The 22,448-nt window shown below is 41.1% G+C and overlaps 3 protein-coding genes across 7 annotated transcripts; 2 read left to right on the top strand and 1 right to left on the bottom strand.

Annotated features, from left to right (window-relative positions):
* The first annotated feature begins 59 nt into the window (after nt 1-59).
* Nucleotides 60-5,262, top strand: abraxas1 (abraxas 1, BRCA1 A complex subunit). Its single transcript, XM_045689294.2, is given in 11 exon segments — nt 60-152; nt 154-174; nt 425-515; nt 605-641; nt 770-834; nt 2,150-2,348; nt 2,491-2,598; nt 2,724-2,808; nt 2,931-3,039; nt 3,152-3,194; nt 3,196-5,262. Coding segments are annotated over 11 exon segments (1,116 nt in total). The 3' UTR covers nt 3,461-5,262.
* A 73-nt stretch (nt 5,263-5,335) lies between these two features.
* On the bottom strand, nt 5,336-10,850 carry mrps18c (mitochondrial ribosomal protein S18C). Of its 4 annotated transcripts, none has more exons than XM_014129407.2 (7): nt 10,721-10,850; nt 9,016-9,083; nt 8,711-8,769; nt 6,371-6,454; nt 6,216-6,273; nt 6,074-6,133; nt 5,336-5,483 (listed from the first exon to the last, which is right to left on the bottom strand). In XM_014129407.2, coding segments are annotated over exons 1-7 (408 nt in total). In that variant the 5' UTR covers nt 10,723-10,850; the 3' UTR covers nt 5,336-5,406. The 4 variants fall into 4 exon arrangements, with proteins under 4 accessions (XP_013984882.1, XP_013984891.1, XP_013984870.1 ...); XM_014129416.3 differs by having other exon boundaries at nt 10,478-10,801; XM_014129395.3 differs by lacking the exon at nt 10,721-10,850 and adding an exon at nt 10,180-10,543.
* helq (helicase, POLQ like) lies at nt 10,843-19,413 on the top strand. Of its 2 annotated transcripts, XM_014129380.3 has the most exons (18): nt 10,844-11,496; nt 11,628-12,285; nt 12,464-12,642; nt 12,775-12,975; nt 13,148-13,220; nt 13,336-13,433; nt 13,642-13,740; nt 13,886-14,031; nt 14,152-14,391; nt 14,559-14,700; nt 14,843-14,947; nt 15,253-15,460; nt 15,623-15,780; nt 16,017-16,115; nt 16,557-16,730; nt 18,074-18,187; nt 18,381-18,515; nt 18,689-19,413. In XM_014129380.3, the coding sequence occupies exons 1-18, from the start codon at nt 11,314-11,316 to the stop codon at nt 18,770-18,772; spliced, it is 3,096 nt and encodes a 1,031-aa protein (XP_013984855.3). In that variant the 5' UTR covers nt 10,844-11,313; the 3' UTR covers nt 18,773-19,413. The 2 variants fall into 2 exon arrangements, 1 of the variants encoding a protein (XP_013984855.3); XR_001319296.3 differs by lacking the exon at nt 18,689-19,413 and having other exon boundaries at nt 10,843-11,496; nt 18,054-18,187.
* The last annotated feature ends 3,035 nt before the right edge of the window (nt 19,414-22,448 follow it).

The raw sequence follows: 22,448 nt of genomic DNA, 5'->3' as shown, positions 1-22,448 counted from the left end.
GTGCATGCGTGTGCCATCGCAGAGGATATGCGCTGTTTTAACGCAATCGAACACTATCCATGTTGCCTTCCTTGACAACGGGAGGCATGGTGGACTCAAACTCCTCTGTTCGCATCTCCGGATTTGTTCTTGGTTCATTAATGTTTCAGCACTTTTAACAGTGATTCTGATGTGGTAAGTAGTTAGCTAGATACATATTCTAATTCATGATTGAAAAAATATACAACATTAGCTGTGCACCTATTAATCAGGTTCGTCTACAGAAAATATGGGCAACTAACGTTATATCGTTAGCTAACCTTTGCTAACGCCACAACAGATAGGTCTGACCACATAGCCTAGTAATTCAGATGCTGGTTATTGCCAGGTTGTTTATTATATTTAACTAACCTCAGACATGTATGTGCCTCATTACGCTTTACAGGAAGGTCTCATTCTTGGGGAGAGCAAAGCTGAAGAGAGAAGCAACATCACTGATTCTCAAATCAACAACATACAGTTTGAGCATACAATAAGTGAGTCATCAGCTGTGCACTTCAATCATCAGAATGTCATCTTGGCTTAGTGTGAACTGACTTTTATCTCACTGTGGTTTCTGTTCCAGACATTCAGAAACATATATCCTGTCGCAAGCTCAATAGGTAAACTGCAGAGATGAAAGGTTTCTTAAAATTGTGATTCAGCTGTGTGTGTATTGCAACAGTATTTGGACCATTTCTGATAGCAGCATGTCACTTCCAATAATAGTGTTTTTCTCCCCGCCCAAAAGCTTCTATAATAGTATAGGGGAGGTGAACCAGGATGAAGTAAGGCACCTTTTGTCAAATTATAAAGAGCTAAGTGGAATAAGATACCTTGGTAATTTTGCTGTCACAAATAGGGATATTTCAACTGAGTCCAGGGAGAAAAGGAACCTTTGCCGTTATGCAAGATGTTTGCATTTCTTTCCTATCTTGTTTGATAGCCAACAAAGCACACTTTTATTCAGCCTCTTCCTATTTAATAATAATGTATTCAACTTCTATAGCTTTTTCAATAATAGAAATATCAAAGCACTTCATAAGCAAAAAAAAACAAACAAGCACTGTATCATGACAGGTCAGGTCAACCAATAGCGGCCAAGTCTTTGAAAGCTGCAGCCTCTGCAGATGTAGAGGGTCAGTTCATTCATGGCTTGAGGGCACTGAGGTACTACTGCATGCTTGAGCGTAGGGAACTGGTCAGAAGATGGTAGATGATGCTGGTGGTGGAGTCTGCTGATGATCTTGTAGAGGGCAAGTCAGGGAACCAACCAACCTGTGTCATATAGACACTGGACTTCTCTTCTTCCACTCTGTGTAGTGTAGCATCCACTTGGGTGATGCCTCAGCAGCTCTGGGTGGCAGAATGCTCACTACACAAAGTTCAGAATAGTAGCCAGTTGTCCTGACTATGAGCCTCTGCCTCAGCACCGTATTCCTCCATCTCCCATTCCTGTTACACTTCAAGCGACTCCTCACATAATCTCAAAAGATCAGGAACTGGCAGCCAGGTGAAATAAAAAAGCTAGTACAGTGCATTCGGAAAGTATTCAGACCCTTTGACTTTTTCACATTTTGTTACACTACAGCCTTATTCTAAAATTGATAGAATTGTTTCCCCCCCTCAATCTAGACACAATACCGCATAATGACAACGCAAAAACAAGTTAACATTTTTGCAAATTTGTATTTCTGGTTTTTATTTGTAATACATTGCAAACATTTCTAAGCCTGTTTTCACTTTGTCATTATAGGGTATTGTGTGTAGATTGCTGAGATTTACAAAAAAAAAAATGAAATCAGTTTTAGAATAAGGCTGTAACGTAAAACAAAATGTGGAAAAGTCCAGGGGTCTGAATACTTTCCAAAGGCACTGTACATGTCCAAATAAATGTTTCTAAAAAAACATTAGCCAGCTAGCTAGTCAAGCCAAAAAAAAAAGTTTACCTGTCAGACAATGTGCAAATCCGTGTCTCAAAACCACCAGATATACAATAAAAAGTAATTGTTATAAAAAAAAAAAGGTTGATTCTGAAAACAAATTAAATATGTACAAATGAACAGGACCTCTCTGTCTATGCTGCTACTAGGGCAACTATCAACTTCAACTTTATTTGACTTTCCTATCCAGGAGAATGTGATTGGTTGGTATAAACAGCGGAGAAACACAGATCAACAAATGACCTTCAGAAAGCAAGTAGTCCATGAGAACCTGAAGAGAGCAGTCTCCAATCAGGAGCTGATCTTTCTGCTACTGACACCCAGTGAGGTCACATCATCAGGCTCCACTCACACACTGGAGTATGCGGTCTACAGATCACATTGCAGGTCAGTACATTCACATTGTGATATCCTTCACACTGTTTTTAATGAAACTGTTAGTGTTTTGTCATGGGTTCTTTAGTGAGTGATTATATGTTTTTAAGGTCTGAACTCTTGAGTTGCACTGTCTGAGTATTCAATACCGCAGCGTTCCTGTCCGGGTCAGCAACCTGGGTTTGTTGGAACAGCAGGACTACTGGAGACTGTCTGCATCTTGTTCATCAGTCAACTACAACCGTGCTGTTTGGAAACACAGGTACTAGCTTTGCTGACCCCTGGGCCTTGGCATTGGGTGCTGTTGACTTTGAAAAATGTAATCTGAGTGTGTTTGCCTGGTACCTGTATGACTAGTCTTACACTTTTCTATTTTTCTCTGTGTAGATATAGACTATTCTCCTTAGATGGATCCCTGCAGGAGGTGGATGAGATTAATGAAATGAACAACTCCTTGCAAGTCGAACTGAAGGTAAATTGAATGGATAATGTAATGGATAATGAAAACAGAAATGTACAAACGTTCAAATGACTATGTACAACCATTGGTAAACATGATGGCGTCACCTGGGATTTCGGTTTATTTCTCTTCAGATGGCATGTCAGAAAGTGGAGGAGAGTGAGCGATTGGTCGAGGAGCTGCTTGCAGATGTTTCGTCTGTAAGGAGGACTGTCAGTGAGAGGAAACAAGAGTAGAAAAAAAGTATGACGAACTTCTGCTGTTCTATTTATCAATACTTGATTTCTGTTATTTTATCTTACTTTTGAGTGTGTTAAGCATGTTTTACTTACTTTTGTGTTCCCCAACTCAGCAGATGGAGACTCCACTCCAGCCTAGTCTCAGGAGAATGTACTGCTCTGAGGCCATTAAGACACTGTTCCCTGGGGCAGCTCTACTCCAAACACAGGCTCTAACCTTCCAGGGGTTCCCTGTGCCTGAATTCTGCTGCAACACTGACCATGGCATAGACATCACCACAACACTGCCTTTGATCCTGACTCATACGGTCCCCAAAGCCAGGAAGGGGAGGCTGGTTAGAAGTGGAGGGACGTCCTGGAGAAAACGTCCCCTATGTGAATCATCTGATGCGACCAAGAGGAGGAAACATGCTGGAGGAGACTGAGGGGTCTTCATTGTCAGTCAGTGGATCAGAGACTGAGGAGGATTTCATACCAGCCAATCAAAACGGAAATTATTTAGACATGTGTAACAGAGGACAAAAACGTACCACTCAAAAATGATTACTTTGCATAAAAAGTGTATGGAGTATAGGAAAATGTGACATTCCACTCAATTACTGAAAACGTATTTAGGTATGCCTTCAATTTGCTTATTTTGGGGGGTAACATTTAAATTTAAGAACTGTCCTTGAAATTAAGTGATACAGTACCAGTCAAAAGTTGACACACCCACTCATTCCAGGGTTTTATTTGTACGATTTTCTACATTGTAGAATAATAGTGAAGACATCAAAATTATGAAATAACACACATGGAATCATGTAGTAACCAAAGTGTTAAATCAAAATATATTTTGAGATTCTTCAAAGTAGCCACCCTTTGCCTTGAGAGCTTTGCACACTTGGCATTCTCTCAACCAGCTACATGAGGTAGTCACCTGGAATGCATTTCAATTAACAGGTGTGCCTTTAAGTTAGTTTGTGGAATTTCTTTCCTTAATACATTTGAGCCAATCAGTTGTGTTGTGAGAAGGTAGGGGTGGTATACAAAAGATAGCCCTATTTGGTAAAAGACCAAGTCCATATTATGTCTAGAAGAACTCAAATAAGCAAAGAGAAACAGTCCATCATTACTTTAAGACATGAAGGTCAGTCAATGCGTAAAATTAAGAACTTTGAAAGTTTCTTCAACTACAGTCAAAAACCAAGCGCTATGATGAAACAGGCTCTCATGAGGACCGCTACAGGAAAAGACCCAGTTACCTCTGCTGCAGAGGATAAGTTCATTAGAGTTAACTGCACCGCAGATTGCAGCCCAAATAAATGCTTCAGAGTTCAAGTAACAGACATCTCAACATCAACTGTTCAGAGGAGACTGCGTGAATCATGCCTTCATGGTTGATTGCTGCAAAAACACTAAAAAGGACACCAATAAGGAGACTTGCTTGGGCCAAGAAACACAAGCAATGGACATTAGACCAGTGGAAATCTGTCCTTTGGTCTGATGAGTCCAAATTTGAGATTTTTGGTTCCAACTGCCATGTCTTTGAGACACAGTGTAAGTGAACAGATCTATGCATGTGGTTCCCACCGTGAAGCATGGAGGAGGTGTGACGGTGCTTTGCTGGGGATTTATTTAGAATTCAAGACAGTTAACCAGCATGGCTACCGCAGCAATACACCATCCCATCTGGTTTGTGCTTAGTGGGACAATCATTTGTTTTACAAGAGGACAATAACGCAAAACACACCTCTAGGCTGTCTAAGGGCTATTTAACCGAGGAGAGCAATGGAGTGCCGCATCAGATGACCTGGCCTCCACAATCAGCTGACCTCAATCCAATTGAGATGGTTTGGGATGAGTTGGACCGCAGAGTGATGGCAAAGCAGCCAACAAGGGCTCAGCATGCGGGAACCCTTTCAAGACTGTGCAAAAGCATTCCTCATGAAGCTGGTTGAGAGAATGCCAAGAGTGTACAGAGCTGTCATCAAGGCAAAGGGTGGCTACTTTGAAGAATCTACCAAAAAAAAAATTTTTGAAACTAACACTTTTTTTGGGTTACTACATGGTTCCATGTGTTATTTCTAGTTGATGTCTTCACTGTTATTCTACAATGTAGAAAACAGTACAAATAAAGAAAAACCCTCAAATGAGTAGGTGTCCAAACTTGACTGGTACTGTATATAAAATAGTTCAAGCTGTAATTGAACTTGTACAGAATTGTATTAAATTATTTTCACACGTGTAGTGAGTTACGATTATTGGTCTCATGACTCAACCCAAGCATGACAGTTCAAAGATGAGACTAACAAGCAATCTTCCACATTGAAATGTTTTAATAGATAAGAGTATCTATACTAGACTAGCGCCACAATACAGGCGGACACAGTTACTCCAAGTGCCGGATGTCACAGATGTTTGGATCTTTCATAAAATGTGGGTTCTTGTGGGTTACAGACATGAATCCTGTGGAGGAAAATATTACCAGTATTTATTATAGGAAACACTAGATGATCAAAACATGGTCATTTTGAGCCAGACAATTCTGTAGCACACAATGTTATTACAAATCCTCTGGTCAGTAGTGATAGATGGCCCATTGAAGTTTCCAAAGAGAAACTATTACAGAGCAACCTCGAAGTTTAAAGCTGCTGAAGATTTGATCATATTGTTCACACATTTTCTCATGTGGCGTTATTCACTCTTTGTGCTTGTAGTTGATCCCACAACTTTAATTACAGAGAAAATTGCCATCGCTTGCCATGGACTACATTTACATCATTTAGCAGACGCTCTTATCCAGAGCGACTACAATGCATAAAGAATGTTAAAAAAAAACACTCCAAACCAACTCATATTACATCAAAATCCCATTCTGAATGTCTCTGCACTCAATTTTGTAAAAATAAATTTACTGTCCCATAAATCCATATCTGCATCTTTTTATTGTGGACATTTTTTTCACATTTAGTGCAGACATTCAGAATGGGATTCTGAGTGAATGAGTTGGTTTGGAGTGTACAGTCAATAATAAAATGTGTGATTTGAGGGCATACCCATCGAATGAGCTTTCTTTATGGCTTTGCCGATCTCCCGCTGTTTCTTACCACATAGACCTGGAAAAGAATAAACACCATGACACGACAGCCTCTGCTCTGATGTGTACATTCTCAGCATTTTTCCTGACCATCTTCTCACCTGTTATGTGCCTGCCGTAAATTCTTCCTGTGTGTGGGGATATAAACTGGGACAGCAGCTATTGGAAAGACGTTTGGAGAAAAATTTGGCAAATTATAAATAAACAGTGGATATTTGCGCATCACTGCACTTAATACAGTAGTCTAATGACAGACCTGAACATTCTTGAAGTCCACTGTGATGTTACAGAGAATGCAGCCCTTCTGTGGTTGTTTGTATGGATTCTCCATCTGTAAAGGCTAGGGAGATAAATGTAAATGTTTTATGTAAATCCATACGACAAATGTAGTTGTCATAGACCTTGTAGTCAAATGACATATAGCTTCAAATCAAGTTAAAAAAAGTAATAATTCTCTTGACATGGTGGAATGAATGAATGTTAATCCTTAAGCTAGCCCTTCTCATGACTCCAATGCATGGATGCAGTGGGTCATTCAATGTCCATTATGATTAGCTCAGGCATAATGTGCAGACAGAGCGACAAAGCTCTATCTAAATGCAAATACGTCTTACACAACAGTTTTGGAAACATTTATAACTTACTTACATAGAAGCGATAAATAATTGCTCAAATACAAAAAGATACACTTGCTGATCGCAGTTCTGTATGGAAGCAAAGTTGCTTCCATACAGTCGTGGCCAAAAGTTGAGAATGAAAATGTATATTTGTGTCAAAGTCTGCTGCCTCAGTTTGTATGACGGCAATTTGCATATACTCCAGAATGTTATGAAGAGTGATCAGATGAATTGCAATTAATTGCAAAGTCCCTCTTTGCCATGAAAATGAACTGAAACCCCAAAAAACATTTCCACTGCATTTCAGCCCTGCCACAAAAGGACCAGCTGACATGTCAGTGATTCTCTCGTTAACACAGGTGTGAGTGTTGACAAGGACAAGGCTGGAGATCACTCTGTCATGTTGATTGAGTTCGAATAACAGACTGGAAGCTTCAAAATGGGGGTGGTGCTTAGAATCATTGTTCTTCCTGTCAACCAAGGTTACCTACAAGGAAACACATGCAGTCATCATTGTTTTGCACAAAAAGGGCTTCACAGGCAAGGATATTGCTGCCAGTAAGATTGCACCTAAATCAACCATTTATCGGATCATCAAGAACTTCAAGGAGAGCGGTTCAATTGTTGCACGCACAGTGAGGCGAAGACTTTTGGAGGATGGCCTGGTGTCAAGAAGGGCAGCAAAGAAGACACTTCTCTCCAGGAAAAACATCAGGGAGAGACTGATATTCTGCAAAAGGTACAGGGATTGGACTTCTGAGGACTGGGGTAGTCATTTTCTCTGAATCCCCTTACCGATTGTTTGGGGCATCCGGAAAAAAGCTTGTCCGGAGAAGACAAGGTGAGCACTACCATCAGTCCTGTGTCATGCCAACAGTAAAGCATCCTGAGACCATTAATGTGTGGGGTTGCTTCTCAGCCAAGGGAGTGGGCTCACTCACAATTTTGCCTATGAACACAGCCATGAATAGAGAATGGCACCAACACATTATCCGAGAGCAATTTCTCCCAACAATCCAGGAACAGTTTGATGAACAATGCCTTTTCCAGCATGATGGAGCACCTTGCCGTAAGGCAAAAGTGATAATTAAGTGGCTCGGGGAAGAAAACATCGATCTTTTGGGTCCATGGCCAGGAAACTCCCCAGACCTTAATCTCAATTGAGAACTTGTGGTCAATCCTCAAGAGGTGGGTGGACAAACAAAAACCCACAAATTCTGACAAACTCCAAGCATTGATTACGCAAGAATGGGCTGCCATAAGTCAGGATGTGGCCCAGAAGTTAATTGACAGCATGCCAGGGCGGATTGCAGAGGTCTTGAAAAAGAAGGGTCAACACTGCAAATACTGACTCTTTGCGTCAACTTCATGTAATTGTCAATAAAAGCCTTTGACACTAATGAAATGCTTGTAATTATACTTCAGTATTCCATAGTAACATCTGACAAAAATATCTAAAGACACTGAAGCAGCAAACTTTGTGGAAATGAATGTGTCATTCTCAACTTTTGGCCACGACTGTACAGTCATTGCTGGGGAGCGAAGCTTAATACCTCGGTTTGCCCAGTGTTATTTAAAATTCTGCAGGATGCAACTTGGCTAAACTGCATAGAGTAAGTGTATATTTTGTAATTGAAAGATTATTTCTCGCTGATGTGATAATGCACTTCTAATCGTTTACAAAACCACATCGCGGGGGTTACTAATGTTCCTAAACGTTACAACAGAGCGTCGGTATTTGTAGTTCATTGATCCAGCTGTTTTGTATGCGGGATGGAGTGAGTCTTTAAAGCTGGGTATACCGTTCTCGAGAGCTATCCCTGAGCACTAAGGGTACATATAAATCAAGTTCTATTTGCATTTAAAAACGTAATCCTGGATCCATTTCGTCTATTGATAACGTTTTACTTAGCTACCTTTCAAAGAGTGCACTATTAGCTAGCTACCTAACGTTAATAGGTGGCTTTAAAATGGCTTACCATGTCATCGTTCTTCTGGACTACATTAGACGAGCCTGACAGACTTCTGAGAAATTGTTCTGTGATAAAAAGTAAAGCAAACATTAACTTATAAAAAATAAATACAGGTTGCTCTGGCCAGATAGACAACGACACATGTGGTTGGCTAGTTAATGATGGATGGCACAGCTAGAGGTTAACTAACGCTAGCTAACGTTAGCTATCCATTTAGCTAATAGGTTATCTTAGTGATTATAAAGGTCAGTATAAGCATGCTTGTATCCCTAGCAATGCAATTAATTCAAAACATAGAACAGCATGCTTACGTGTGCCTCCAAGCTGTGAAAATGTAAATTGTAAAGATCGAAAGCTTCGGACAGCAAACATTCTTGACCTGCGAAGGAAAGAACCGGATGTTATTTGACGTAATCTTCTTCTATGAGATTTAACAGCGGTTGACATCCAATTTGTTACATTACCGCCATCTACTAGACTGGAGTACAACTCCCTTATACTTGAAAAATAATGTACTAAATAAATACCCTACCATCTAACACTATACTCACTAGTTTCAAAATTGTATAAGATAAAATGACCACCCCCCCCCCCCAATTTTTTAAAAAAAATGTATTTATTCCTACCTCATGCCATCACCCTGAAAGGATTAATACATCCTGTAACTCTTACACACCCAAATACCTCTCAGCAGCAGCCACCACAACCTCTATTTTCTGAGACTTCCGATCCATCCCTGCAGTATAATTAATAACCACTGCTATAAAAGATAAAAAGCCAATCTTACTGAAACATATTTCACTTTTTGGCCTATCCCTCTGTACTGGTATATCTCTACTACTCTCACCACTCCTCCCCCTTAACCCATCTCTCTACTTTCTTCACTGCCTCAACATATGACATCTTCTGCTCTACTCTAACCCTGGAAACCTCAAACTGCCTCTCTCGCGCGGGACATGTCTGATCCCCAGCGCAATGGGAACCCCTACAATTAACACATTCCACTACTTTCCCCAATACTACACATTCCTTTGTCTCATGCCCTTCTGCACATTTCTCACACCTTGGACCCTCCCTCCTACACACTGATGTCACATGCCCATAAGCTTGACACCTGTAACATCTTAACGCACTCGGCACATACGCTCGTACAGGATAATTTATATATCCTAACTTCACTTTGTCAGGCAAAGACTCAACTTCAAAACTCAAAAGAACAGACAATTACTCTGTTTCCCCAATCTCGCCACCCTGTATGCTTCAAACGACGAGCATCACATACACCGGGAATATTTGCCCTCAGCTGGTCAACGTTTATATCTACTGCTACCCCAGTTATCACTCCTTTCATTGGTGCCTTTTTCTTGAGAACGAAACCCTTCACTTTACTTACCCCCATTCGTTTTACTTGGAGCGCATTCTTCCTCAACAGAAACACAAACAATTATCACTAGACCACTTCAAGTTACCCTCACCGATTCCACATGACCCAACTCTTTTTTTCACCCACTGTGAAACCACAAATGGATCATCCGAAAGGCAAGAGTCCACTTTTTCCATAAACTTCACTCCTACTGTCAGACTCTTCTTCATCCTGATCCTCGGTGCATACCTCGGTCTCCGATAACTTTACCGCACCTACCACCTCCGATACTTCACCCTAATTCACTTCAATTACTCCTGCCTTCAGCTCCCTCTGCTTACACTTTCTACCATTCTTCTTTGACAAACAATCTCAATTTTTCCCACAATTTTTCTCCGACTCAAGCTCACCCTCTTCTTCCCTCACTCTCTTAGACCTCTACTCCCTCTCTTTTCCCATCCATTCCTCCTCCGTTTGTCTCGGCATTGCTTTCCACATGCGAATAATTAACACGAAACATTACCCCGTAGAGGCGCAAACCCCTCTCTATCGACCAGCGAGTAACGTTGGCCCATGATCAAACGTTCCTCCCAAAATGAATGTATTTTCGAAGTGATAGTTTGTACAAATTCCACATAAAATGTAAAACTTACATAGAATATAATGAATCTAATATTCAAATACAGTACGGCACATATAGACTGATTGAATCAATAGGTCGGAAAAAAGGTTCCGTTCTCCACCCGACTCAATTTATAGTTACTATCTTTACTCGTCTCTGATTGGCTCATGATTGACTCACGTTTACAAATTCATAATTGTCGTCTGTATTGTATGTATCCGGTTAGTTACTCTTCAAAATGTATTCTCTATTTTATATTTTGTATTCTCGGTTGTTAAAGACGATTTAATAGTAAGCCAAGTTTTAACCATGTCTAGTCAATGTAGCTATTTTCAGCTAACGAAAGACGGTTGAGTTTGCTCACTTAACATTTAGCGTTAAGTTAGCTGACGATAACGTTGGCTATCTAATTTTTTTCAAGATAGCTTGCCAACTCACTCAGTTAGCCAATTTGACTCACTAGCAAATGAATTGGGGAGCTCACCCTGTCAGCCAACATGATTGTATTGTATTTACTAACGTTACTTAACTAGTAGCTCGCTAGCATGCCAACATAGCTAGGATGCTACTAGTGTTTGCTTAGGCTATGGTCAGTGAGGCTGTCCGACAGAGTCAGGTTTGACAATGAGTGCCGAAATCAAAGTAAAACGGCTGTCCTCGAAGAAGAGGTCCAGGGATAGACGAATAAGTCATCTCACGCCCGCAAGGAAAATGACTAGTGCTTCTGGACGACGATGTCCTGACAACACGGGACAGATAGAGCTTTCCAGAGCTATGGACCAATCCATGGATGCAAAGTTCAGTGAGGTGGGTAGCTAACTAATATCACAATGGTGTATTATACACTTCATGTGGTCTGATGATTTTACTGTAATTTCAACATGATATTGAGTGAGTTACAAGTGCATTTACTGTTTCTTAACATTGCTTTTTTGCAGTACTGCAGTGACACTGAGGACTTATTTGGGGACTATGACAGCATTGTAAACGACAGCTCTTCCCTGGCAAAGCTCGATAGAGTAGGGCAGAACATGAGACCGCATGACATTGACCATACAACCAGCATCAGATGCCCTGTGGTTCTGCTTGCTGGGAACCCTGACTTCACTTCACTGAAGTCTTCAACGGACAACTGTCCAAAACAATCATGTGATGACTCAATGACAGAATCATTCCTGGAGGACTTCACGGATGATGCTTTCCTAGACATGCCAAGCTCACAACTCGCTTTTCTACAAGATCCCCAAACAGCAGACAGGAACTGCTGTACAGATGAGGACAAAACCTCCATGCCTATGAGACATCCTGAGAAGTCTGTCAGCACTGAAGATAGAAATGAGAGGCATATCGCCCCCAAGGCAAGGAAGAGCGTGTCCGATCATCTGAAGAGAGCTATGATGGCTAATGCAGCGACTCCTTCTAGTGTCTCCCGGACTGCAGTGCAGAAGGAGGCCGTAGTTACAGAGGAGATCAGTGTTGCCATGCAGGCTATGGAATCTGTCTCCATGGTGACAACAGACCTTGGGCCTTTCTTTGGTCTTCCCACCAAAGTGAAGGAGCTGATATGCAATCTCAAAGGAATCAAAGATTTATATGGTGAATGGATTTCTATTCCTTTTCCCTGTCTAATTGCATGTCCTCACTAGTTCTGTATCAACTTTAACATGGCTATGTTTTCAAAGTGTCTGGTTGTCTTGTTAAGTGTGAGTAATTTGAGCTCTTGCCCTGCTTCATATTAGAGTATCATCAATAACAATGCTCTCTTATATTTCAGAATGGCAGAAAACTTGTCTAAACCTGGACTCAGTTCAGCAGAGGAGAAACCTCATCTACTCTCTTCCCACCAGTGGTGGGAAGACTTTGGTGGCTGAGATTCTTATCCTCAAAGAGCTTCTGTGCAGAAAGAGGGATGCCCTTTTCATCCTGCCTTATGTATCTCTAGTGCAGGAGAAGGTATTGTGGTCATTGTTTTGTTTATGAAATGTATATAATTCCTCTTTCATCCAACTGTACAAAGGGATTATAATTAAACATTTTTGTATGTCAATGGCAAATCTGAGCACTGTATTTTGCATGCATTCCCAGGTTCGAGGGTTGGCCAGTTTTGGCCTGGAGCTAGACTTCATGGTGGAGGAGTATGCTGGCAGTAAGGGCAGGTTCCCTCCAGTGAAGGGAAGGGGCAAGAGGTCCCTGTACATTGCCACTATAGAGAAGGCACACGGCCTGGTAAACTCCCTCATAGAGGCTAACAGACTGGACAATGTGGGGCTGGTGGTTGTGGACGAGGTATGCAAATATCTTATTACATTAACATCTGAGATGTTATCATTACAAAACATAGAATAGCCACTCACTAGACACAAACAATGTATCTGTTGATGCCTTGTGTATTTGACGCAATCAATTATATTGTACTGTAGTATCCAATTATTTATGCCACTCCATCTCTTCTTATTAGCTCCACATGTTGGGTGATGGTAGCAGAGGAGCTATCATTGAGATGACTCTAGCCAAAGTGCTATATATCAGTAGTAAGTGTGACTGCTATTTTACTCTCATCATATTCATATTCATTCATACTCATCATATTCATGGTGAAGGAAGATGTTTTGAAAATGTGTGGGAAACTGATTTTCTTCTTTACAGAGTCAACTCAGATCATTGGAATGAGTGCTACTCTGGGCAATGTCCAAGATATACAGAAGTTTCTGAAGGCAGAGAACTACACTAATGACTTCAGACCGGTATGATATTCCCTAACCACAGGCTTGATCTACGCAATGCTGTTTGATCCTCTGTGGTATGCCTCCTTGTTTGTGAGAGTCCACATACAACAAGAAAATCGCCAACGTATTCTTTGAAAGCTTAGTTAAAACCAATAGAAGCTGCATTGCGTGTTGTTTTCTCCATTGTCTCTGTGATGGTTGGCCACTGATAGCCATGGTGTTTCAGGTTGAGCTGAAGGAGTATGTGAAACTGAAGGACATCATATACGAGGTGGACCCCAAGGAGGAGGAGTGCTTCAGGTTCTCTCGGCTCCTGAACTTTAAGGTATAATCATCCATTTGATTTGAAGAGCCATCAGTTATATATATTTAAAGATATACTGGACTCCAGTGCCAGGCAGGCAGCTTTTGAAGGCTGACTCACATTGTATTTGAAGTCTTAGCACCTGTCTAATTCTTCTGTTTTCCAGTACTCCAGTGCCATGCAGAAGATCGATCAGGATCACATTGTTGCCTTGGTGACTGAGGTCATTCCAAGCCAGTCTTGCCTTGTCTTCTGTCCCACCAAGAAGAACTGTGAGAATGTGGCTGGGATGATCTGCAAGTATCTGAAAGAGTAAAAAGACATCTTTATATTTCTCTTCTCTGTACTCCAAATCATGGTCAGTCGGTCCAGTGGTTGTGATTGTGTGGTTTGTGATTGATGCAACATGCCACTTCTTCTTGAATTCTCCAGGGACTTTATCCAGCACAAGCAGGCAGAGAAGGCTGTGTTGCTGGGGGAGCTGAGGAGCAGTGGGAACGGCTCCCTGTGTCCGGTGCTCAAGAAGACGGTGCAGTACGGCCTGGCTTACCACCACAGTGGGTTGACCAGTGAAGAGAGGAAGCTGGTGGAGGAGGCCTACTCTGCAGGGGTTCTCTGTCTCCTCACCTGCACCTCTACACTGGCTGCAGGGATCAACCTACCTGCTCGGAGGCAAGTCAAAGCAAGGAAGCATAACCTGTCCGACTACTTTACTGCTTCTAAGGCGACAACGAGCAGCTTTTTTCACGAGGCATGTCACAACAAAAGTTGCATCTCTGTGTTAGATAGTGACATTTATTCTGGACTTGATTGGATCCATCATTGTGTGTTTGGACCAGAGTGATTCTGCGTTCTCCGTACGTGGCGGCAGACTTCCTGAAGAGGAGCCAGTACAAGCAGATGGTGGGGAGGGCTGGACGGGCCGGGATAGACACTCATGGAGAGAGCATCCTCATCCTACAGGACAAAGACAAAGTCTTGGTAAATAACAGCTACAACCATAACAGTAAACCTATGCATGTAGTACTATGTAGTGACATCCGGTCCTTATGTTTCCACGTTCTGACATTTTATAGCAGACTCATCTAGTGCATTGATCCTGTCCACCTTTTTGTATTTTCAGGTCAAGAAGCTTGTATCCGCACCAATGGAAATCTGCCTAAGCAATCTAATGCATAGCGACGGAAAGGGTGTCCTGAGTCTCATCCTATCCGTCATTGGATTAAATGTACTTCTGAAAAATATCCATAAGTGAATTACAGAAAAATCCAGTTCCCTTTTTAAAATGTCTCTTTTTAGCAAAGAACTTGGTCTTATCAAATGTTATTGGTCACATACACGTGTTTAGCAGATGTTATTGCGGGTGTTGTGTTTCTAGCTCCGACAGTGCAGGAATATCTAACAAATAATATCTAACAATTTCACAACATATACCTAATACACACAAATCGAAGTAAAGGAATGAAATCAGGAATATATTAATGAATGAATTGATGATACTGTTTTTGCCGGTTTTCTTTTGTCTCCATTCAGATCACGAACAGCTTAGAGCAGATCAGGGACTTCATGAGTGGCACGTTGCTGTCTGTCCAGGAGAAACAGGTGTGCTTGGAGAGGAGCCTGTGGGAGGTGACACAGGAGTGTGTTGAGCTGCTTAAAGAGAAAGGCCTCGTCACCGTGTCCACAGAGCCACAAGATGGGACTCTGCAAGTCACCAAGCTAGGAAGAGCTACTTACAAAGGTGAACTACTCTCAAACTCGCCAGAACTGGTGTTCATTTCATTTCTATTACCATACAAGGAAATTGTTCATAGTAATCCATTTAAATCCTGTTACAGAGACATGTTTTTTTTCTATGAGTCAATGCTACAGTGTTTAGTGTATCTGACCTTTAACTCCTCAGGCTCAGTGGATCTGACCTACTGTGACCTCCTGTATAGAGACCTGTCTAAAGGCCTGGAGAGCCTGATGCTGAACAGTTTCCTCCACCTCATCTACCTGGTCACACCCTATGACATGGTCTCCCAGTGTAAGCCTGACTGGATGGTCTACTTCAGACAGGTTAGAGCCCAGGTCTTATGTGCTTCTTGGTTGTCCACGTAAATTAAACCTAGATTGGTAGGTAAAATACCTCAAATAACAATTTTGTTTTTATGCATTTCTGGTGTGTTTAATGAAAATATCTAATAATGAAGTACATTTTGTATAAATAATATTGTTTTGTGCAATAGTTTGTCTTCTGCGGTATTTAGTACCACAATTATTGTGTAAGAGTATGTTTTGCTTATCAATTCCAGTTCACATTGTTATCAGCTGCGGAGCAAAAGATGTGTGCAGCAGTTGGTGTGTCTGAAAGTTTTGTTGCTAGAAAGGCTGCTGGACAGAATGTCAAGAAGGTAAGAGTATTGAGGAAGCATGGCATGATTTAAGTACTGTTAAATCAATGGTGTAATATTTTCACAGTTACTTAGGTTGAGAGACTATCATTGGCTTAAGGTATTATGAGGGTTTATACTTAAGTACGTTGGTTTAAAATAACCATTATGTTTATCCCTAGATTAATCCTGTTTTTTTAGCTTTTTTTCTCCTTTTAACCCCTAGATGGAAGGCAGACTTAACTAATTTAAGTCATGAAGATAATGAACCCTAAATATCTTGTGACGTGAATTCAAATCTGCTCTCTACATCTGCTCTCTACAACTGATCATTCATGTAATAAATGTAGCAACACTGCAGTGAGCCAGTTCTGTGCCATTCTGTTGTACTATGCTGTCCTTGCCATAGAAGTAGGAATAATTCTACTTCTATGGTCCTTCCCCTCTGCTCTTTTCCCCCAGAATATTGACCAGGTGGTGGTGAGTCGGCTGTACCTGGCCCTGGTACTGCTGTCCCTGCTGAAGGAGACTGACCTGTGGAGCGTGGCTGACAGGTTCCAGCTCAGCCGGGGCTTCATCCAGACACTACTCAGTTCTTCCTCAGTATTCTGCTCCTGCGTGCTGCACTTCACCGAGGTAGCTACCAGCATTGATGTCATATATGATATTATTGGGTCCCGTCCAAACAGAGCCACATCCTAGACTCTTAGCAGTGTTTCACAGAGGTGCCCTGAAAAGACAAAAGCTTTGTTATTTCAGTCCTCCATTTTTACATTTCAGTCATTTAGCAGACACTGTTATCCAGACCGACTTACAAATCAAATTGTATTTGTCACATGCGCTGAATACAACAGCTGTAGACCTTACAGTGAAATGCTTAGTTACAAGCCCTTAAACAACAATGCAGTTTTAAGAAAAATACATACAAAAATAAGAAATAAAGTAACAATTAAAGAGTAGCAGTAAAATAACAATAGCAAGGCTATATACAGGGGGGTACCGGTACAAAGTTAATGTGCAGGGGCACCGGTTATCGAGGTAATATGTACATGTAGGTAGAGTTATTAAAGTGACTTATGCATAGATGATAACAGAGAGTGGCTTGATGTTCAGGAGTCTTATGGCTTGGGGGTAGAAGCTATTTAGAAGCCTCTTGGACCTAGACTTGGCACTCCGGTACCGCTTGCCGTGCGGCAGCAGAGAGAACAGTCTATGACTAGGGTGGCTGGAGTCTTTGAACATTTTTAGGGCCTTCCTCTGACATCGCCTGGTATAGAGGTCCTGGATGGCAGGAAGCTTGGCACCATTGATGTACTAGGCCGTACGCACTACCCTCTGTAGTGCCTTGCGGTCGGAGAACGAGCAGTCGCCATTGTTTAATGGCGCTGGAGGGGATGGCTGACGTTTTACGTGCTCCTAACCAACTGTGCTATTTTGTTAGTTTTGTTTGCGTTTTTTCGTGTTTATTTTTATTGCTTGGTATAATTTTTCTTTAAGGAGTCTGACGGTAAGGATATACTGCTTTCCTGGGAACAGGCCCAAATCCCCGTCATTTGCGTAAAGAAAAGATGGAGAAAAAGGGGGCGGAGGTCGGGCTGCCTTCTGAGAATTCATAGGCGAGCAAGTAAACTGCACTCAGTTTTATTGGCCAACATGCAATCATTGGAAAATAAAATCGATGGCCTACGATCAAGATTATCCTACCAACGGGACATTAAAAACTGTAATATCTTATGTTTCACCGAGTCGTGGCTGAACAACTCGGTGACTACCTGACTAACAGGGTTAAGTGCCTTGCTCAAGGGTGCATTGACAGATTTTCACCTAGTTGGCTTTGGGATTCGAACCAGCAACCTTTCGGTTACTGGCCCAACGCTCTTAACGTCTAGACTACCTGACGCCCACTACTGAAAATAGCTCCTAAGATGTATGTTCTTTTGCTTTCTCTTTTGACCACAGTGATCTCTCTGTATTATCAGGAGCTGGAAGAGTTCTGGCCCTTCAAAGCTCTCCTGACTGAGCTTACCCGCAGGCTGACCTACTGTGTCCAGGCCGAGCTCATCCCTCTCATGGAGGTAGCAGGAGTCATGGAGGTCAGACTTTAAAAAAATCTCAATTCATTTTTTAGGCGTTATAGGATCATCATAATGTCCTACCTGGCAACAAAAGGTCCATTAAAAACATCTTGGTATCCAGTCATAAGAGCTATTGTCCTAGCCAAAGTTTTCTGGCATTGTTCCAGATGTTTTTTGCATGCTTGTAACCCTTTTTATCTGCTTTTGACAGAGAAGAGCCAAGCAGCTGTACAATGCTGGATATAAGACACTGGCTCATCTGGCCAATGCTGACCCAAACGTTCTCGCCAAGACTGTGGAGAACCTCTTCAAGAAGCAAGCAAATCAGATTGTTGCTTCGGCAAAAGTATGACTGTTGTCAAATACTTAGTATACGTACAATTGTGCTGTTGTTTCCTTCCTAAATTCATATAGAGTGAACACAAAAAAGGGTTGTAGAAAATTGGATTGAGATGTGACGAGCATTTGCAGAAGTTGTACTCTGTTTGATCATTGTCCTCCTGTGGCGTCTGTTTTCAGATGCTGCTGAATGAGAAAGCTGATGCCCTTCAGGAGGAGATGGATGACTTAATGATGTTTCCTCTTGATCTCCTCTCTTTGTAAAATGTTGCTGCAGTGGATTTATTGTGTGACGATTACTTTTTTATTTAGCTTGGTGTGTTAATATTGTTTAGTGGTGTATCATTGTTTATAGTTTATCGGAGTGATATTATAAAATGTATTTTTGGGATGTGGAAGATTTATTTGTATTTTTTAAAGTAGTTTTTTGATCCCATAGAGATGAGTAAGATGCTTCTGTGAGCATCAAAATCATGAAAGAATTCACACTCTGTGATTAATTGGTCACTTATAATAGTATGTGAATGATTTGACAGGCTTCCAAATGCTTGACCCAATATCAGTGAGTAGTAGGACATAGTAAAGTAGTTATTGTAACCCTAATTTCTTGACTTATTTATCTATAACCTTCACCTTCTCTTGGTTCTATGATAAAGAAGCAGGTTACAAATAAGTTATTTTCTATAGTTTAATCTTTCCAAGTAGTAGCATCAGCGGCAAGTTCTACAACAGGTTCAGTGGAAAGTCGTCATTCAGGGCAGGTGGGAAAGAGACCCACCTGTTTTGAGCCCCACCTATTTAGCCTGTTTTGCATGTTATTTTGGCATTAATACGTGTCACATATCAGTTTGCAAACAATGTAAAAAAAATAAAATCATAATAGAGTTTATAAAGCCACATACAAACATGGTCTCTTTTTTGTTTTCTTGAGTAAGGCAGCTCCAAAATGCAGGTGTTTCAGCCTAGCTCTTTCTGTGGTGGTGGGGCAGCCAGCAGAAAATGTAGAGCGTAGGGGTTGGTAATGTTCTCTAGTTGCGCTGTGATTGGCTCTGTTCTGTCACTCATGGGGACAATACGTCACTGCAAAATGTAAGGGTATATCTTGAAAATTCAAGCCCCTTGGACGCTGCCATAGAGCTACATTAGAAGTGCTCATCCAAGAAGGCTCAAGGTCATTGACCAGAGATAAAATGTGAAATCACGTTATATCTACAGTACCTTTGATTGGACTGATCATGTTGACATCGTACTTTCAAAATCTTAGCTAGCAGTCATCCTGAATCTAGTTGAAAATCTACTGGCAAATTCAACAATGAGTGGTTTGGAAGCAATCAGTGGCTAACTGCAAGCATTGCAATGCAATCACTAGCCTGCTATTCAGTGGAGTGGGTGTGTGGTCCCAAGTCTGGGTTTAAGGGTCTCTTTTCCAAGCTTAAAAGGATAAATGTTCAACATTGGCCATGCTGTCAATCCAGCATGACCTGCTGCGCTCAAAACAACTGGAATCTTGGAAATAGGAAATATGACTTCAGTGAGTTCAAGACAGCTGGGAACTCTGGGGGAAAAAACAAACTCTGACTGGGAAAATACGTTTTGAACGGTCATCCAACTTGGAATTGCAAGTCGGGAACTTGGGCCCCTTTCTAGAGCTCGACCTGAAGATCACTGACTTCATCATGATTCGACCTTGTTTTTTTTCAGTTCCCAGTTGTCTTGAGTTGAAAGCACCATAAATCCAGAGAATGCCAGACAAAATTTTACTTACGAAGGATTGCAGCACCACCTTCCTGTTCAAGTGAGCACAGCACAACAATGTGTCCAAAAATGTATGCTGCTGCATAAATTATGTAATATCCCAGGGAGATATGTATACTGTAGGTAAGAAAGTAATACTAAGTGTATGTTGTGTAGTAACACGTGCATCACGTTAATAATTTGGTCCCTTTTCTCATAATTTTGCCTACTGTTCTGACTTGGTGGTGCACATGTAGCCTATAGCCTGTTTTAGAGAAATGTAATCATTGAATATTGTAAGAGCTTTCATTGTCTGCTTATATGCACCCTTTATTTATCCTACGGTTCTGACTTTGTGTACAGGGAGAATACTGCAAGAACGGCCCAGGTTCTGAATTCTGTCACTGCACATTTAAAAAATGCTTAACAAATAGTTATATTCGTCATAACTCGCTCATTAATGTCTTAATCGAAATTTACGGATTGCCTCTTATCTGCTCGTCGTCCCCTTATGCCATAGTTTGTACATCTCAATTGTCAGTAGAAAACATATTTGTTTAAGCAAGCCAGCCATATCAGCCATGTTTTTTTTAAGGCAGTAAATGAGGCTGAATGAACTGTTTCACTGCCTGACAAGACTCCGCTGATAGCCAGGTGTACCAGTGGTAAAGCAAGGGTGAAAATCTGATATCAACTTTGGAGGGGACAATTACATGAAATTATCTCAAGAGCAATTCCTGAGGGGGACACCAAAAGTAGTGCTGTAACACATAGCCTACATTGTAATATGGTAAATGTATATTGAGGAACCAAAGAAATAAGGTGTTTGCCATACTCCTAACTACCGGCACCCAAAACTACACAACTAATCACAACAGCAATACCATTGCCTTTAACAAATCTTAGTTCAGTCACCAGTTTAAGTTGAGAGTGGGGGTATCCATGGCATTTTCCAATTATGTTCCTATTTTACAAGTCAAAAAAATTTAGAACCTTTCATAATGTTGCCAAACAAAGACTCAACAAACTTACCTGAGACTTCCTGTCTCTGCCAGTCTGTCCCTGCATATCTGTCCCCAACTCTGCTGTCTGTGTGCCATCTGTTGCCTGCTCTGCCTAATGACATCATTGTGAAACATTTCCATTAGAATTTAATTTCTTTCTTATGAACATTTTATCAACTAGTCGTTGAGATATTAGGCTACTAGGGTTCTTACTTTGCGTTTTGGTGTACTGAAAAATACTCTGATGTCCGTCTTTTATTTTTCTGCCATTTTTCTACCTGGCTGGCTGGCTGGCTACACACACACACACACACACACAGTGTGTAGGTTATTTACAGTAGGAGATGGGCTTCTATCATCTTATCTTTTATCATTCTATTTGGGCTTCGATCTAAAAGGTAGCTAGCAAATGTGAAACGGATTAAAATGACAAGAGTTGACAGCTGTATGAGTTCACCATTTACACAACATATGCTACAACCTTTTGTAATTTTAATAGTTTGTTTCATATTGGCTGGCTTCCAACAATAGCTGAATTTGCAAAGCTAGCGAGCACCAATTCCGTTTCAGTGGTGTTTGCTATAATCTTTGCTACCCGGGTTAAATAAAGGTGAAATAAAATAAATAAATAAAAGTTCCCTTGCGACAATTTAGCTTTTGCAACGAGACCATTAAATATATTTAAGACAATGGTAGAAGAGAGTGTAGTTCTGTTCAGTTTGCACTTCAGTTTATCGCTAACCTTATCACAGGGATTTTGAAGCACTAACTTACATCATCTGCATGCTGATCTTGGAATAAATTGACGATAGCAAAGATTCCATCTTTGACAAGGCCACATAAATGGAATAATTACTAGCTAGCTTAATAGTTAATATTTGCCCGCTAGCTCTGCATATTCAGCTAGTGTGTGTGCGTGATTGACTGGATTAACCTCATGTCAGTTACGTTCATTGAGTGCCTTTCAGACAGTGGATACCACCCCTCTGTTACCTTGCCAACTAAGGAACTGGCAGTGGATCAAATCATTGTGAGGCAAAGGGTGGGGGGGTCGCAATCTTTTGAAACTTAAAAACGCGCTATTAAGTGTCTATAATCAGCACAATTGCTTTCATTGCGTATTATTAATATTATTTAAATTACATAGTTATGTTTCAGTGATATATTGGGGGGGACAAATCATATTTTTCATAGGATGGGGG

This window comes from Salmo salar, chromosome 01 (assembly GCF_965601325.2).
Source record: "Salmo salar chromosome 01, fSalSal1, whole genome shotgun sequence".
Taxonomy (NCBI): Eukaryota; Metazoa; Chordata; class Actinopteri; order Salmoniformes; family Salmonidae; genus Salmo; species Salmo salar.
Note: the sequence above shows the minus strand (reverse complement) of the source record. Positions and strands in the feature narration are given on the sequence as shown.

Bases quoted from the DNA above. Each gene is read 5' to 3' on its own strand.
- mrps18c (XM_014129395.3), bottom strand. The intron at 6,134-6,215 runs GTGAGAAGATGG...ATTCTTTTCCAG, and splicing joins TTACGGCAGGCACATAACAG to GTCTATGTGGTAAGAAACAG. The intron at 5,484-6,073 runs GTATGCCCTCAA...TTTCCTCCACAG, and splicing joins AAAGAAAGCTCATTCGATGG to GATTCATGTCTGTAACCCAC.
- helq (XM_014129380.3), top strand. From the start codon at position 11,314: ATGAGTGCCGAAATCAAAGTAAAACGGCTGTCCTCGAAGAAGAGGTCC. The intron at 12,286-12,463 runs GTGAATGGATTT...CTTATATTTCAG, and splicing joins AGGAATCAAAGATTTATATG to AATGGCAGAAAACTTGTCTA. The intron at 13,221-13,335 runs GTAAGTGTGACT...TCTTCTTTACAG, and splicing joins CAAAGTGCTATATATCAGTA to AGTCAACTCAGATCATTGGA.